The sequence below is a fragment of the Rana temporaria genome, chromosome 8, assembly GCF_905171775.1.
Source record: "Rana temporaria chromosome 8, aRanTem1.1, whole genome shotgun sequence".
NCBI lineage: Eukaryota > Metazoa > Chordata > Amphibia > Anura > Ranidae > Rana > Rana temporaria.
In genome coordinates this window covers 66976115-66994030 of record NC_053496.1, presented here as the reverse complement: position 1 = coordinate 66994030, position 17916 = coordinate 66976115, and the positions used below count along the sequence as shown (strand labels likewise).

General features: G+C 43.7%; 1 protein-coding gene across 4 annotated transcripts in view; it reads right to left on the bottom strand.

Annotated features, from left to right (window-relative positions):
- Nucleotides 1–17916, bottom strand: part of ATE1 (arginyltransferase 1) — a 117027-nt gene that overhangs the window by 90023 nt on the left and 9088 nt on the right. For all 4 annotated transcript variants that reach the window (XM_040361955.1, XM_040361953.1, XM_040361954.1 and 1 more), the window contains exons 2-5: nt 15211–15274; nt 10925–10987; nt 8112–8215; nt 2904–3146 (exon numbers count right to left, since the gene is read on the bottom strand). In XM_040361955.1, coding sequence (XP_040217889.1) covers nt 2904–3146; nt 8112–8215; nt 10925–10987; nt 15211–15274 — 474 coding nt within the window. The remainder of the gene's footprint in view (nt 1–2903; nt 3147–8111; nt 8216–10924; nt 10988–15210; nt 15275–17916) is intronic.

Below are 17916 nucleotides of genomic sequence, written 5' to 3'. Positions count from 1 at the left end.
GCGCACCAATCCGAATTGCACTGTAATGTCAGGCAGCGCAGCACGCAGCCTAACATTGAAGTGTACATCTGTACAAAACAAAAAAAAGGAAAGTGGGAGTGTGGTGCACTTAAATCGACCACACTGCCTCCTAGGCAGCTGCCAATGCAGAGTGGCCAGAGTGCTGAATCACTCCAAAAAGAAGAAAATAAAAGGGCGCACCAGCCTAGTGTGTTACCGTTATACCAATTTAATAGAATAAAATGTATAAAAAACCTACTCACAATAGTAGTGGAAAGAATCACAGCATAGGCTTAATCGACATAAGCTGTAGTGGATTACCCTCGAACCACACTCCAACAGGGGGGTGTGAGGGTGTGTCACTGCCGGCTGACGCGTTTCGGAGCTCCAAGCCTCTTCATCAGAGCCCTGGGCTTTTTTTTCTTCTTTTTGTTTGCCACTAGGACATCCCCATCCATGAAGGGGCAGCAAGGCCGGTGGCACCGTTGTTGGTATTTTTTCCATAGATCACCGATTGTTTGACAATCCACTCGTGTGCAGGAGAGTTTGTTTTCTATGCTGAATCACTCCGGCTGCTCTGGAATTTGACTGAGGGCATGTGTGAATTTAGGCTGAATTTACACAGACTTGCAATACAGTGCAAGGAAAATGGAGGTACATTGCCATCTATTTTATGTGCGTTGACTTGCATTGACCTGTGTTTTAGCACACTTGTAAAATGCAGGTTAAAGCATAGACACATAAAAACAATAATTTTTGTGTCCTGTTCACACTACAACACGCTTTAAAATGCAACATGTATGCATTTTAGCGCAACACAGGTGACCATAGCTTTGTTGTGTGAAAAGAACCTGCTTTTTCCAAGTGCTCTAAAACGCAGATCAAAGCAAGTCAAAGCGCATTTAAAAAACGCACATAAAATGGATGTAAAGGTTCATCCATTTTCCCTTAATTTTATTACAAGTCAGTGTGAATTCAGCCTAAAGCCCTGTACACATGGCCCAGATCGTCAGGGAAAAAAAAGTTTTTCCTGACGAGATTCCTGGCAAGATTCTCTTGCCGGCCGAGTGTGCACACACACCATTCAAAATAACCGCCGTTCTTTTGAATAGCACGAAAACGGTGACGTCATTGACTACGACGAGCATGCGCTCGTCACATTCGATGCCTTCGCCGCAATCTTGCTTCACCCTACCTATGCCTTGGAAGCTACAGCGCATGCTTCAGTCATTTCGAGCATGCGCGGGTTTCCATGGAGAGGTAAGTATACACACGCTTGGGTTTCTCGGCAGGAAAAAACTGCCGAGAATCTCACGACGAGAAAATAGAGAGCAGGTTCTCTATTTTTCTCGTCTACATTCTGGGCAGTTTTCTTGACGCGAAACCTCAAAGCCTCGTACACACGCACGCTATACTCGGCAAGAAAGCTCTGCCAGCAGTTTTCTTGCGGTTTCTTGCCAAGAAAACCGTGCGTGTGTACGAGGCTTGAGACTTCATGAAAAAAATCCCAAAAAGGTCAACAAGCAATGTTTAGTTTGCATAACGGAATGGTCTAAACCTGCTTATAACCCTCATGCAACTCTGATCAGCAGCTTCAGGAATGTTTGGTGGTACTTAACCGCTTGCCGACCAGCCGCCGGTTATACGGCGGCAGGTCGGCTCGGCTGAGCGAGATCACGTAATATTACGTCATCTCGCGATTCAGCCAATAGGGGCGCGCATCCCCCCTGGTCCCGACGCGCGTGCCTGGCGGGCGCGATCACCGCCGGGCACCCGCGATCGCTCGTTACAGAGCAAGAACCGGGAGCTGTGTGTGTAAACACACATCTCGCGGTCCTGTCAGGGGGAGAAATGCCTGACCGTCTGATCATACAATGTATGAACAGCGATCAAGTCAGTCCCACCCCCCCCTTCAGTTAGAACACACACAGGGAACACAATTAACCCCTTCCTCGTCCCCTAGTGTTAACCCCTTCCCTGCCAGTGGCATTTTTATAGTAATCAATGCATTTTTATAGCACTGATCGCTATAAAAATGCCAATGGTCCCAAAAATGTGCCATTACTAGTAAAAAAATATATATTAATAAAAATGCCATAAAACTATGCCCTATTTTGTAGACGCTATAACTTTTGTGCAAACCAATAAACGCTTATTGCGATTTTTTTTTACGAAAAATATGCAGAAGAATACGTATCGGCCTAAACTGAGGGAAAAAAACATTTTTTTTATATATTTTTGGGGATATTTATTATAGCAAAAAGTAAAAAATATTTATATTTTTTTTAAATTGACGCTTTATTTTTGTTTATAGCGCAAAAAATAAAAAACGCAGAGGTGATCAAATACCACCAAAAGAAAGCTCTATTTGTGGGAAAAAAAGGACGCCAATTTTGTTTGGGAGCCACGGAAAACTAGACTGGAAAACATGTTTAAAATATTATTTATTTTTTATCATTAAATAATAGGTGATATTTTACACTTCTGGGTTATTACTAGGTAGGGAAGATCAGCAAACAGACGTTCGCTGGTGTTCCTCCCCTGTACCCGGCAACATGTGGCTGCAAAGCCGGCAGTCAGATTGTGTGCAACACCTCCCACTGTTGCCGACGCATGACATATATCGGTGGCAGCAAAATGGTTAATTTACAAAGCTTTACACCAAAACAAGGATTTGTATTCAAATCACGTGCCTGTAATTTTCAATTTCCATTAGACTTTGCTTATATTTCTGTAAATATAGATTCTTATATTATTGTTTTAGCTTTGCAAGTTAATCCTATTGTTCTATGATATTGTATAAATGGTGATTATTGTAATATTCTTTGTGTATGTTGGTCTAAAACAAACATTCACCCTTGGTAACAGCTTACTGACTGCAAAAAAAAAAAAAACACACATACCAGGTTTCGGCGTTGGAAGAAAAGCTGTCTTAGGTTCAGCAGCTTGTTCTGATCCCACTGGTTTTTCATTAAGATTCCCATCAGTGTTCAAGTGCAATTCCTTGCCATTTTCTTCTTCAGTCTCCTCTAGCTCTGTACTTAACGGTTTCAAGTCTTCTGCAGCAACATCACCCTTGTCCTGGATACAGACTTTGAAGGAAATAGGACTGCCGGCCTGTGACTCCATTGGCTCTCCAGAAGTTTCTAGTTAAAAAATACCGGTAAATAAAAAATCAGCTGGGAGAGGAAAGGCAAATCCTTAGATACTTCAGAAGCCTTAACTTACATAAACAGCTGGACAGTCTCCCACCCTGTACTGAAATTTCTTACTCCAATTGTACTTCACACTGTAATCTTCTCACAGTGTGCATTAGAAGCCACAGCAAGTCAAACAGAGCCTGCCTCATTTTCTGGCTGAAGGACATCCAGCATTATCTGGTGCAGACTAAGGCAAGCCAGAGATATGGGGGAAAAAAAATTGCTCAATTCCCCCTTTAACACAGATAGTGTTAATGGGGGAATCCCTCCCAATCAGAGTCATTTTGTTCTGCTGGTGTCTTGTCGAGCTAGTTCCCCTATCGATATGGTTCCCTGCTTGACTGCGCAGGCGAAGCCCACGGAAATCTCCGAACCTGATCAGCTGTTCTTCAGGTGTACACGGCGCATGAGTGGCTCGGGGCGGCATCCAGGCTCATTCCTTACCATCCCCGTGGATTGGAGGATGTTAAAAAAAAAAGAGCCAGGAGGCCGAGCAAGCGCATCGAGCTGTCCGAGCGGAAAAAGGATGTGAGGCCGACTGGCGACTTACAGTAAATTCCACGTCGCCCTGGACCTGTTGCTACACCTGAAAACAGCTGATCAGGTTCGGCGATTTCTGTCGGCTCAGATGGCGCCTGCGCAATCAAGGGGGGAACCATATCGATAGGAGGAACCATATCGGCAAATCACCGGCAGGGAGCCATCCCTGCCCTAGAGTACAAAAATTACTGCTAGTGGCTATAGCCGCTGGCAATAATTGCATGCTAAAAATTCCGACAAGCTGGTTGTACCCAAGTTGATTGATGGATTGAGTTGGGCACAATCAGCCTGCCCGGCCAGTCCCTGTAAGAGATTTCCGTTTTTTATTCATGGAAGCTCAGCATCACATGTGGGCATTACCACAGCCTCCTGTTTTCAGGAAGCAATGTACAGTACCTTGCCAGTTCCTCCCATCAGCCAAGATCTGCCTGCATTGCATAAAGAAGCAAACAAACAAGGAGACCCTGTGCTGAGGTCACTGGGCCTAAATTAAGATATGTAATAAAAACAGAAAGGTTTGGATTAACCATTTCACTGGCATATTAATAGGAACAGGAATGGGCAGATCCAATGAGGGCAAAATAGAAGCAGATAAAACTTCATCTTTAAAAGTTATCTGTGCCCTCCCCTTGAAATAATAACACATAACTCCATGTTTTGGTGAACTTTAAATAGTTTGCTTGGACCAAGCACACAGCTGTCAGTGTTCAACTACCTACAGTACTATGTGTTCTGCCAGCAGGGACTTCCCATCCCGCTCCCTGGAACAAAATCAAAGTCAGGCTGAGTGCTGCTCAGCCATTTACAAAAAGCGTTGTAATTTCCTGAATGAATAAAAAGCTTCTCCTGATTGGCTCAGGCGGAAGGATGATGTTACAAGAGGAAGCTTTGTATTCATTCAGAAAATACAAAGCTTCCTGTGAATGGCTGAGCAGCAAGAAAATACAAAGCTTCCTGTGAATGGCTGAGCAGCACTCAGCCTGACTATTTTGTTAAGGGAGCAAAATCCCCATCCCACTGCCAGAACACAGGGCTATGTGAGCAGCTGAAGCTAAATGCAGTTCTTACAGTGCTGACAGCCGCTGCATGTTGGTAATGAAGGAAATCGTTTGTTTGGACCAGCTTGATCCAAACAAACTATTGAACGTTCACTATAATATGAAGTTAGGCTCTAAAGTGTCTATAACAGACATCTCCTGATAACTAATTACACGCTGGCTTTACACTCCAAGGGCCAGATTCACAGTTATCTGCGGTGGCGTAACGTATCCCCTTTACGTTACACCGCCGCAAGTTTTCAGCGCAAGTGCCTGATTCACCAAGCACTTGCGTGTAAACTTACGGTGGTGTAACGTAAAGCCGTCCGGCGCAAGCCCGCCTAATTCAAATGGGGCGTGTACCATTTAAATTAGGCGGGTTCCCGCGCCGAACGTTCTGCGCATGCTCCGTTAGGAAATTTCCCGACGTGCTTTGCGCGAAATTACGGCGCCCCGTATTGTTTGAACGGCGACGTGCGTTACGTTGTTTCATATTCCCGGACGTCTTACGCAAAAAAAAAAAAAATTGAAATTCGACGCGGGAACGACGGCCATACTTTAACATGGCTGTTCTAAAGATAAGCCATGAAAAAGCAGGCCTAAGTTTGCGACGGGAAAAAACGACTAGCGACGATGTAAGAGATTGCGACGAAAGCGTATCGCCGTAATCAGCTAATTTGCATACCCGACGCTGGAAAACGACACAAACTCCACCCATCGGCCGCCGGAAAATTACACCTAGGATCCGAAGGCGTACGAAGCCGTACGCCTGTCGGATCTTAGCCAAAAGCCGTTGTATCTTTTTGGTGAATTACAAATAAAGATACGGCGCGGCAAATTTGAAAATACGCCGGAGTATCAGTAGATACTCCGGCGTATTTCCTCTGTGAATCTGGCCCCAAATGTCTTCTAGTAGCCCAGGTTGTTCAGAAATAACAATGAGCTCTGATGCACTTGCACAGGGCTCTCTTTACCTGGTCCTGGTAGCCAAACAAAGCAGTGCAGAAGCAGGAAAAGGTACTACTGTGCAGGGAAAGAGTTAAGTGACCAATTAACTTTACCCTGCACAGTAAAGGGTATTTTTCTGGTAAGGGGGTTCATGTTATGGATTTTTCCATTCGACACAGCTCTAGTAGCCCACTGGACTAGAGTCATGCCACTACAAAAAAAGCTTAAGACCTTGTTCACACCACACGTGCATAAAAACGATGGGAAAACTGTGTAGATTTCACTTGCAGTGTCACGAGTTTACATCAGTTTTCATGCACGTTTCAGTGAGTTGTGTATGCACATTGACATCAGTCTTCATGAGTGTCTTATATGCCCTGTTCACATACATGTTGCAAATTCCTGCGCAAAAAAAATCTGCATGGGATACCAGTGTTGTGGTCAGTGTTGCCAAGCGTCAGTATTTTTACTGGCAGCCAGTAAAAAACAGGCAATTTTCTCCTGCCAGTAAAAAATATGGTTGTGATGCTTGGCTTGGTCCGGAGACCATCTGAGTCCCTACTACAGTGTGATCGGGTTGCTCTGGCGGAGGCAGTGCCTGAGCATGTTGCGTTAGGTCATGGTGCAATGGAGCCAAGCAGAGCGGCCAGAGCCTCGTGTGCAGGTCTGCGGTATGGGAGCAAGGCAGGCTGGGACCGTCAGTGCGGTTTAGACTGGCGTGGAATGAAGGGACCACTGGGCTTGGAGAGAGACTTTCACTGTGACTCAGGAGGGGATGTGTTGTGTCAGTGAGGTCTCATCATCACATGTGCTACTGCACACTGCTGTCAGTGTCACTGTGAGAGTCAATTTTATGTGTGTGTGCCACCTATTCTAATTTCTTGCCCTCCTAGAGCCTGTCCCTAAGCTACTTACTTACTATAACGAAAATAAAATAGGAAATATGTTTTTTGCCTTATTATCTACCTTAAAACATATTGCTACTTGCATATTGCATTTCTTTGTAGCCTAAATACTCTAATTTGCACTTAAAACTGTAATTTTTTAACTTTTGGAAATGCCAGTAAAAACTTGGCTGTGCCAGTAAATTTCAATCTGGTAGGTTGGCAACACTGGCTGTGGTGTGAACAGGGCAGAACGTGCCCTTGCAGAACGCATGCAGAAAAACTGATGTCTCTGCACATGGTGTGAACGAGGCTTTGTTTGTAGCTACTCCTGAAAAGCTTCTCAGGGAGAATACAGTTTGAATTACCCAATTCAATCAACGTGTTTAAACTAGTACGTGTTTTTTTTCACCCCAATGCATCCTATGCATTAAGGTGAAAAAACACCTGGCAGTGAATGCCCCCCCCCCCCCTTCATTTTACCTACCTACGCCCTGGAATTTCCCACGGTGGGGACGTGCTGTCAATCTCATCTGCCCGGGGATCTTGGCTCCTGATTGGATAGATTGATGGCAGCACAGCTATTGGCTCCAGCTGTTGTCAATCAATTCCAATGACGCGCAAGGTAGCGCTTCTCCTAGGGGGTTATACGATGTGGGGAGGAGCCGCAAGAGCTGCCGAGGGACCCCAGAAGACGGTGTTCGGGGGCCACTCTGTGCAAAACGAACTGCACAGTGGAGGCAAGTATGTTATGTTTGCTATTTATTTTTATGCAGTTTTCTGAAGGAAAAAAACTGACATGAAATCAACATTGGTGTAAACAGGGCACATAACTGATGCACGTGAAAAAAAAAATGATGTCAACGTGCATAAAAACTCAAGGAAACGCTCATGAAAACTGACGTAATCTCTGCGCGGTTTTCCCATCAGTTTTCATGCACGTATGGTGTGAACACACCCTAAATGAATCTTTTGTTCTGCACGGCCATAGTGGAATACTTAAACTTTTTTTTTTTTTATCTTAATTTCTCTTTATTATTTTCCATTTTCTTTTAAAAAAAAAAAGTTATATGGTTACATACAAGTGATGTGAGTTATCTAATACAATTGTATTCATATATATATATATATAAACAAACTTACATTTTGTAAATTCAGTGAGTTAGAGTCGGTTCACACACAGGCGGCACGACTTTGGAGGCGACTCGGCAAGGCGATCTCAAGGCGACCTGAGAGGCAACTTGCAAAATGACTTCTGTATTGAAGTCAATGCAGGTCGCCCCCAAAGTCGTACAGGAACCTTTTTCTAAGTCGGAGCGACTTGCGTCGCTCCTATTAGAACGGTTCCATTAACTACTGCGGACCGCGACTTGTCAGGCGGCTGAGTCGCCTGATAGGTCGCCCCTGTGTGAACCGGCTCTTAGGATATCGGAATACTTAAACTTTACATCAATTCAAATTTAAAGCTACCAAAAAATGCAGTGACAATCTGATGTTCTCACCATCATTTGTGGAGCGAGATACTTCCCCAGTCTGAAGAAACTTCTGCATTTTTTTGAGGACTTTCTTGTGTGATTTATTGGGATGGAAATCTGTAGCACATAATCTAGAAAGAAATTGCTAAAGATAAATGTTTCATTTCTCAAAGACAAAAAAAGGTATTATCTGAGATGCCTCTAGGTGCCTGCGAATAGATTGTACTGTAGCCTAAAATAAAGGTAAAGTAAAAAAAAAGTTCTCTTGTCTTGTAGAGTATGAAATGGATAAACCCGTCATGGTCTCTTTTTGCCATCTTTGCCCCACTGAGGAGGAGATCTAGCTTTTACTTTCTGTCCATAAACACAACAGAAAATGAGAATATAGTGAAGCCGCTCTTAGTTACTACTGAAACAAGTGCCCTTAGTGGAAAATCTCCCCCTCATGTTCTGGTGATAACTCAAGCTTTGGTATTTCTCACCACCTACAGTCTTGTTGACAATGGTCACCATGCTAAATAGAGTGGGTAAATTCCAGGTGGTGAATTTGTGGCCTGGGATTTTTAATTGACATCAAGAATACTAACAACCAAAGAGTGGGTAAATTCCCTCAGCAGGGGCACAGAGCGCAATATAAAACAGAATGTTCTAGTCCTTCAACCCTTATCAAAAAGAAAAATATTTTGGGGTTACAGTGCCTTAACCACTTCAGCCCCAGACCATTTTGTTGCTAAATGACCGGGCCACTTTTTGCCATTTGGCACTGTGTCGCTTTAACTGACAATTGCACGGTCGTGCGACGTGGCTCCCAAACAAAATTGGTCTTATCCCTTAGGCGAAGTTCACACTGCTGCAAATACAGAATCGCGCGATTTTACTGCGTTTTCTCAGAGAATGGCAGTCTATAGAGCTGAATTTGCATCGCACACGGATCAAACTCGCACAGAACTCTTTTTTCCCCGCAGCTTAGATTCGCACCGCACTGATGTGAACTGCACTAATGGACTTTTAATGACTTGCGAATTTGAGAAATCGCAACGGCTCAAATTAGCAGCAGTGTGAACCGGGCAATAGAATTCGCAACAGTGTGAACCGGGCCTAACAGAGAGAAATTTCTCCAGATTCTCAGAATCTTTTCTGTACTGTAGATGAGGATATAAACATTATTCTGAAATTGTTCGACAATTTTTAGACGCAGCTTTTCACGGATTGGTGAACCTCTGCCCACCTTTACTTTCTGAGACTCTCTAAGATGCTCTTTTTATACCCACTCATGTTGCCGACAAGTTGCCAATGAACCCAATTGGTTGGAAAATATTCTTCCAACTCTTCCTTGTTATGATCACTTACTTTGCCAGCTTTTTGTTGCCCTGGCCAGACAATTTTGAAACGTGTTGCTGCCATCAATTTTTAAAATTACTGTTTTTGTATTTATTTTTTTAAATGGTAAATTTTCTCAGTTTAAAGCAGAGTTCCGGCCACAATTTCACTTTTTAAATATAAATACCCCTGTAATACACAAGCTTAATGTATTCTAGTAAAGTTGGCCTGTAAACTAAGGTCCGTTTTGTTAGGTTGTTACATAATTTAGACACTTTATAAAATAGAAATTGACTGGGGCCATCTTAAGTGTGGGCATCATGAAGCCAGACTGTACGAGTTCCTGGATTTCAGCCTTGCAAATCTCGCACATGCTCAGTGCTGCACAAGCAGTGTCAGATCAGGTTTCAGCACCTGTGCTGTCCAAGTCACATGATTCTTTGAGACTGGGGAGTGCACAGACTCCTGGAAAGTTACACCCACTACATTCCCAGGAGTCTGTGCGGTGTAGGTTAGGAAGCATTAAGCACCTAGGTGCAGGAAGTGGGAAGATTAAAGCGGGGGTTCACCCTATTAAAAAAAAATATATATATATTTTTTTATTCTAGCATTACATTCGGCATCGTAGCGCGAGCTACAGTATGCCGGTCTTACATTTTTTATCCCCGTACTCACTGTGCTATTGTACATTGAAGATTCCGGGGAATGGGCGTTCCTATGGTGAGAGAAGGTGATTGACGGCCGGCCCTGGCACGTCACGCTTCTCCGGAAATAGCCGAAATAGGCTTGGCTCTTCACGGCGCCTGCGCATAGCCTGTGTGCAGGCGCTGTGAAGAGCCGAGACCTACTCCGGCTGTCTTCGGGGAGCGTGACGTGCCAGAGCCGGCCGTCAATCATCCTCCCTCTCCATAGGCACGCCCATTCCCCGCGGGAGTCGGAATCTTCAATGTGCAATAGCGCAGTGAGTACGGGGATAAAAAATGTAAGACCGGCATACTGTAGCTCGCGCTACGATGCCGAATGTAATGCTAGACTGATGTTAAGGAGGGTGAACCACCGCTTTAACTATTCTGCCTAGCAACAACACTTTGAAGGCATCTAAAAAAAAAAATTTCGTAAAGGATTAATGACATTTTTTTAAAACTACTGATGTAATGTTATATATATGGGTGGAACTCCACTTTAATCATTTGATATGTTTTCTATTGTGAATAAAATATGGGTTTATAAGATTTGCAAATCATTTCTGTTTTTATGTAGATTTTACACAGCATTCCAACTTTTTTGGAATTGGAGTTATTGTTCTCTTGTTTGGCTCCCTTGGGGGTTTCTCAAATGCACCAAGCTGAGCCAGAACACAGGGAGTATATATTTAAGGTGACCCAAGAAACGCTTGTGTGTATACCTCGCTCAAATTCTCAGCCTGAATCCTAAAATCTATAAATATTCTGCGTATAATAGCTGTAATGACAAATGGAAGGGAATTGGTTAAAACAAAATAAAAAAATAAAAATAAATACCTGATGGTGTACTGAGGGCAGCAGGTCTCGTTCATCAAAGGCTTGTACACATACTTTCCACTCCTAAAACAAAGTTATACAAAGCCCTGTGATCAGATACAAAAGAATGCTGCTAAAAAAATCCATTTCCTTTATTTGTTAACAAAAACATTCCATAAACAACCAAAGTAAACAAGAAAGTAAATGACTGCGGGCAGACGATAAGGCTGACAAACAACTATATTTAGTGACTGGAATACAATACTTATTTGGAAACCATGACGTGGACATTCTATCGTCACTTAGTGTCCCTTGGAAACGGAAATATGCTGTGGGAAATCCATTGCTGCCCTCCACATTTGGACGTCCACGATAGGGACGTCAACGGTGTCATTTGTATTTTAATACAAGGGAAAAGGGTGACGGTTCTATTTTTCAATATGATGATACATTTTTGTATATTTATGACTGATGCATTCTATTTTTGAATAAGGTTTCTATTTTTATATTATGGTATGCTCTGTGATCGTTATTGGAGACTGTGGGCCAGATTCACAAAGGGGATACGACGGCGTATCTCCTGATACGCCGTCGTATCTCTGTTTCTATCTATGCGACTGATTCATAGAATCAGTTACGCATAGAAATCCATAAGATCCGACAGGTGTAATTGTTTTACACTGTCGGATCTTAGGATGCAGTACCGCGGCCGCCGCTGGGGGGAGTTCCCGTCGTAAACCAGCATCGGGTATGCAAATTAGGAGTTACGGCGATCCACGACGGATTTTCGCGTTCGCTACGTGGCCGCTAGTCTAGTTTCGCGTCGCAAATTTAGTCGTCGTTTTGGGTGCCCTAACTTTAGTCAGCAATCGTATTGCTGTCTAAAGTATGGCCGTCATTCCCGCGTCGAAATTTAAAATTTAACTTCGTTTGCTTAACACGTCCGGGAATACGGAAGTACGCTACGCGCGTCGCCGTTCGAAAAAATGACGTCACGGCGCGCAAAGCACGACGGGAATTGCGAAATGGAGCATGCGTAGTCGGTCTGGCGCGGGATCGTGCCTAATTTAAATGGCACACGCCCATTAGAATTGGCCCGCCTTGCGCCGGAGGCCGCCGGCGTAGTTTTCATCGCAAGTGCTTTGTGAATCAGGCACTTGCGATGAAAACTTGCGGCGGTGTAACGTATCTACGATACGTTACGCCGCCGCGATTCTACGTGAATCTGGCCCTGTATTCCTGCCAGTATTTTTTGCATTGTGGTTCAGGCATAGGATCATCTCTTAAAGGGGAATGAGGATTCACCCTACTCCTCCCCCCCCCCCCTTTTTGGGGTAATGGACACAGGTACAACATTTTCCAACTGTAACAGGCCTGCTCTTCATTTTAAAGGACCGTTATAAAAGAAAAATGTTGTATTCTGGTAACTGTAAAGGCCAATTCACAATCTATGTGATGACAGATGTTTCATGCATTATAAAAAGTCTGTTGCCGCAGGGACACATGAAACAATAGTTTCCCGCGTGTCCAATTCACACTGCAATGAAGCCTAGACATGCTGCATTTTTATCGCAGTGTGCCAGGCCAAATTGCACATCACACTGCCCCCTAACGCAGCCGGAGCATTGACTTGCTCCAGCTGCTCTGCAATTTGTGGGCTGTATAGTGTAAATTCACCCTTAAGATGTTCAAGGGCCCTTCCCGTGACTGCTCCCCCCGCTCCCTATTCATTCCCTGGACCCCCCCCATCCTTTCTGCACCGGGGGCCCGCCCCTCCCCTCCTGCCCCCCACCTGGTTCCCGGAGATGAGCTCCGCCTGGGGGGGTGGGGGATGGCTGGGGGCGTGAAGTTACCGGGGCTTGTGGACCTTTGTTGTTGTTGCATGAAGGTCTCACTGTTAGCAGGGTCCTATGGCCCAGGGGTGACACATAATGAGGTACTAGTTGATTTGATATACACTAAGTTTTTTGAGATTGTGCAAGACCCCTACCTCGCCCCTCCTCCTTGTGATATTGTTGATGATGTCTCCCCCCCCCCCCCCTTCTCTCTTTATTCCCTCTCCCTGCTATTTGTTTTCTGAATGTCCCTGTTGTATATGTTTGTACCGATTTGTCTTAGCCATGTTGGGTTGGGCATTAATAAAAATTACATATTTGAAAAAAAACAAGATGTTAACGGACCTTGCAGGCACTATATCTGGTCTCTCACAGTACACAACGTAGAAATGCAATTATTTTAGTAAATATAAACCTTTTCTCATCAGCAGTATATAGCAGACTTTTCATTCTACTCTGACTGTCCTATGAGGCTGCAGCATCCTGACCCTCAGTTTGGACAGTGCTGATCACATGCACCCTCCCAAGAAGAAAAAAATACTCTAGGGGAGGATCAGAGAAGACAGGATCAAACAGGCTTTTTACACAATTTTGGGATGGCAAGGCAAACTGTGTTCACAGACCGTAATTTTTGGAAGCTTTCCTGAGCCCATCCAGTGAGGTCCATCACAGAGCCATGTCTTTTCACACAATATACAGGATTAACCCCTTAGGTTCCACAGTGAGTATAACAAGCTTGCTATTCTGCACATACAGCCTGGTGTTATGTGTTATGGGTTTAGTAACACTTCTATATCTGAAATTACAGTATTCGATATATATGAATTCCTTATTTATTTACATTTGCATTTATTGTTCTCCAAATTTATATTCAGACCAAGCTGGCCAGCAAACGTGACAAGTGCAGGTGTCAGAAAGAAAAAAAACTGCCACGGGTGCTTACAATGATCAACTTTTATTCATATAGTTTAAACCTTTTTCCCATAATAAACCAAAAAGTCCTGTTGCTATAACTGCTTAAACATTTAAATTGGAGTTGGGTTTTGATTTGTTTGCTTTTAACTCAAAGTAAAACTATAGATAAACTTTTTTTTTTTTTTTTTTTTTTAATAGAGTAAGCGTATATCCCCACCAGTATAACCCATCAGGTTTCTTTTGCCATCTTTGTCCTATTGGGAGGATTTCTCTTCACTTCCTGTCCCATTACCACAATAGGAAGCATGAATAAATTCCTCCAAAGTGAAGTTGTCACCAGAACTAATGTTCCCATTGGAAGATTTCCTCTGTATTCCTGTTCTGGCGAGAACCCAAAATTTGACATTTTCACTTTCAATAACCGTAAAGGTGATATGTTGAGAGGGTGAACCTTTTTAGGGGCACAGACAGCCTGACATATGTTCTAATCCCTCTCCACAAGTCTTGCCTTTAGTTATAAAGTCCATTTAAAACAAGATGCCCATGTAAAAGGGTGACAAGGCCGATTTATGATTTCACCGCACAATTAACAGCATTGACTCAAGAGGGTAAGGGGTTGGACCTCTACAGGGAAACCAATGCAAATGTCCCACTCTGCAGCATTCTGGTATGGGACAGGCTGATCTACTCAGGCTGTGGCTGCTTTCTAAAGAACATGAACTGAAAGCCAGCTGCTAGCAAGATCCTGCACAAAAACAAAATGGCCATACACATGTAACATTTGTGTTTACAAATGTACATCGTATACCAAAAGGCTAGAGGGATGTCAGTAAGGAAGGGGTACCACATCCAAAGTATTAAGGAATTAAAAAAAAATTATAAACACACACAAATAAAAAGTGCACCCAACAGTCACATTTCCATTTTTTTTTTTCTTGCCAAAACTAAAAATTCTAATGCGATACCCACTTTAAAAAAAAAAAAAAAGAAGAAGAAAACAAAAGAAAAAAAAGTTCTCCATTTACAAGCTTAAATCTATCGGGCCATTTAGGACTCCTCTCACTGGATGCTTTGACCCATTGTCACTGACACTCTGCAAAGCGATTTATTGTGAAAAACCCTCTCTGAAAACTACATTGGAGTAGTTCTTACTCTTCTGCTTGTTTCACGGTCACATTCTAGAAATAAGCGCACACATCCTCCCTGACCTCAATGGGAAAAAGAAACCCGTCAATGTTTGTGTAATATGTTCAACACATGGCCAGAAAATGAACAACGCAGGCCTGCTTTAATTATCCCCTGAGAGATGGGGAGCCATCGGGCGGTCATGTATCACCGCAGAGAAGCTGCCAAGTATATCCTTGTCATAAACACAAGATTAGGGAGTATGCTCAGACAGGAAGTGGGGTGGGTAGGAAGTGCAGACCCTGATGTACAGATACCTACATAAAAAGAAGAAGAACACTGGAAGATGTAATTATGCAGGAAGAATACTGAATACAACTTTAAAGGAATTGAGCAAAGATTGATGAAGAAGACATCACCCATTCAATGTACCTTCTCCATCCTCTGTCTATCAGATCCTGGTAATCTTGAACAGTGAGGGAGTGTGCCCACATGCCTGCAAGCACAAAAAAGGAGAAAGAAAATTCATTATTTGCACTGAAGTCATAAATCCATCCACATAAGCCATAAGAGTGACAAATGAATAGCCCCCATACAATTAAGGAGAAGGAGGTGTAACATATCCTGTATGTAGCGTTATCCCAAGACCTCTTTCATACCAGATGCTTTTCTATAATTATATATATTAGAAATAAAAGGCATTCAAACTGTGAGCTACTTTATAAATTGGCTTTTGTCAATGGGGTGTGTTCTCACCACGTGTTTTAAAAATAGGATTTTCTGTACTCACTATAAAAAGGGACGAGCGAGTCCCTCCCCCCTCCTTAACCGTGCCAGGCCGCATGCCCTCAACATGAGGGGGTAGGTGCTTTGGGGCAGGGGGGGACGCCCTGTGACCCCCCCAACCCCAAAGCACCTGTCCCCATGTTGATGAGGACAGGGTCTCTTTCCGACAACCCTGGCCATTGGTTGTCGGGGTATGCGGGAGGGGAGCTTATCGGAATCTGGGAGCCCCTTGGCCCCCCAGATCCCGGCCCCCCCACCCTAGGTGAATGAGTATGCCCGTACCCCTACCCATTCACCTGGCGGAATTTCTTTTAAAAAACACACTACACAGGGTTTTTAAAAGTAATTTATTAGTCAGCTCCGGGCCCCCCCCCCCCTCTCTTCTTTAGCTCTTTTACGAGGGGGGGCTTCTTCGATGTCTTCTGCGGGGGTCCTGGTCTTCACCTCCATCTGGTTCTTTTCCGCCGGGGGGGGTGCTTTCTTCATTAGCTCTTTTACAGCGGCCCCCTCCCGGGCTTCTTCGACGTATTCTGCAGGTGGAGGGGGGGCGCTTTCTTCTTTAGCTCTTTTACAGCGGCCCCCTCCCGGGCTTCTGTCGCCTTCTGCCTCTCTTCTTCGATGTTGACACGTCGCTTCCTCCCGCTGTAATGCCGTGTGCGCGGCTCGCACCGATTTATATAGGCCTCTTGTGACGTCACAGTCCCATCATGCTCCGGGTGCACGCTATTTTGCAAAATAACATTTCCAGCAAGCCAATTATGATTAAAGGCTTGGTTCACACCAAGCAGACTCCAGAGTCCTGCGATTTTTAGTACAACTTTGGAGTCAGACTTTGATAGGACTTTTACACTGTGGCATTAAAGTCGTGTCAAAGTCAGATCAAAGTAGTGCAGAAGTTGGATCCCACGTCACAGGGGGATCAAACATCAGACTACTTTCTTATGTCTATTGCACAAATTTAAATCAATATGCCAAATGTATATTCTTGGAAAGCAAATTCTAGTTTAACCCCTTCCTTACCGGGCCATAATAATATGATCCCGGCAGGAACGCTCCCTCCCTCCGGGTGGACATCATATGACGTCTTTTCTTCCTGGCCATCTAGGGCCCGCTGCACACAGATCCATGTCCTGTCAGAGGTGAGGAGGCCGATGTGTGTTCCCAGTACAGAGGAACACACATCCGTCTCCTCCCATTGCGAGTCCCCCTACAGTAAGAATCACTCCCAGGAAACATATTAACCCCTTCAGTGCAGTTTTATAGCACTAATCGCTGTATAAATGTGAATGTCCCAAAAACGTGTCAAAAGTGTCCGATATGTCCGCCAGGATGTCACGGTCGCCTGAAAACGCCTTACGTAAACGGCGTATCTTTACTACGACGGGCAAGCGTACGTTCGTGAATTGGCGTATCTCGCTGATTTACGCCTTCTAGGCGTAAATCAGCGTACATGCCCCCAGGGCTGTGGAGTCGGAGTCGAGGAGTCGGAGTCAGGGGAAATTTTGGGTACCTGGAGTCGGAGTCGGCAAACAATGCACCGACTCCTACTAAATTTAGATTGGAATAAAAAAAAAAAAAAGCAAGTTTAAATGTCCCAATTCACAAAAAGTTATAATTAATGACTTCTCTACTGTAAGAATAAAGACCAATGCATGCAGTGCCTCACGTAACCGCAAAACGAACACGTTAAGTGACCGTGAAGAAGCATGCTTTTCATGTGCTTCACTATATGGCACGCAACGCACAATTAGGAGCTGCAATACTTCTACTTTCCATAGTGTTGTGTTCTGCTTTTACAGGGAACGCATGTTAGAGAACCAGTAAGTGTCCAAATAAAAAAATTCCAACAGGAGTTTTATAAAGCACTAAAAGAAGTTGAAAAGTATGATCGCTCATCAAAACTTACTGTTGAAGAAGCCATCCTTGTTTATCCAGAGATCGTTAGTGATGTGGCCAGAATAGTTACTGCAATGCCACCCACCCAAGTCAGTGTCGAAAGATTATTTTCAGCCCTAAAAATAATAAAGTCCGACTTAAGAGCCTCTATGAAAGAGGATCTGGCAGAGGCAATTCTCTTCCTTAGAACTCTACATTTAATTGATTTGCATTTGCTAAGCCTATAACTACATTTCAAGATTAATATAAACCATTTCTAGGTTTTACAGATTTTGTTTTTGGTTCATTATAGATAAGCTTTGTTTTTGTTCTAAAACAACCAAATAATGTGGTTTGTATTTTTGAACTGGTAAAGATCCTGTTTCTGATGTTTATGCCTGCTGCTACTATCCAGCCACTTGATTGATTAATATTTTTTTTTTATAAAACTTTGTTTTCATTGTGTTTGTCTTTTGC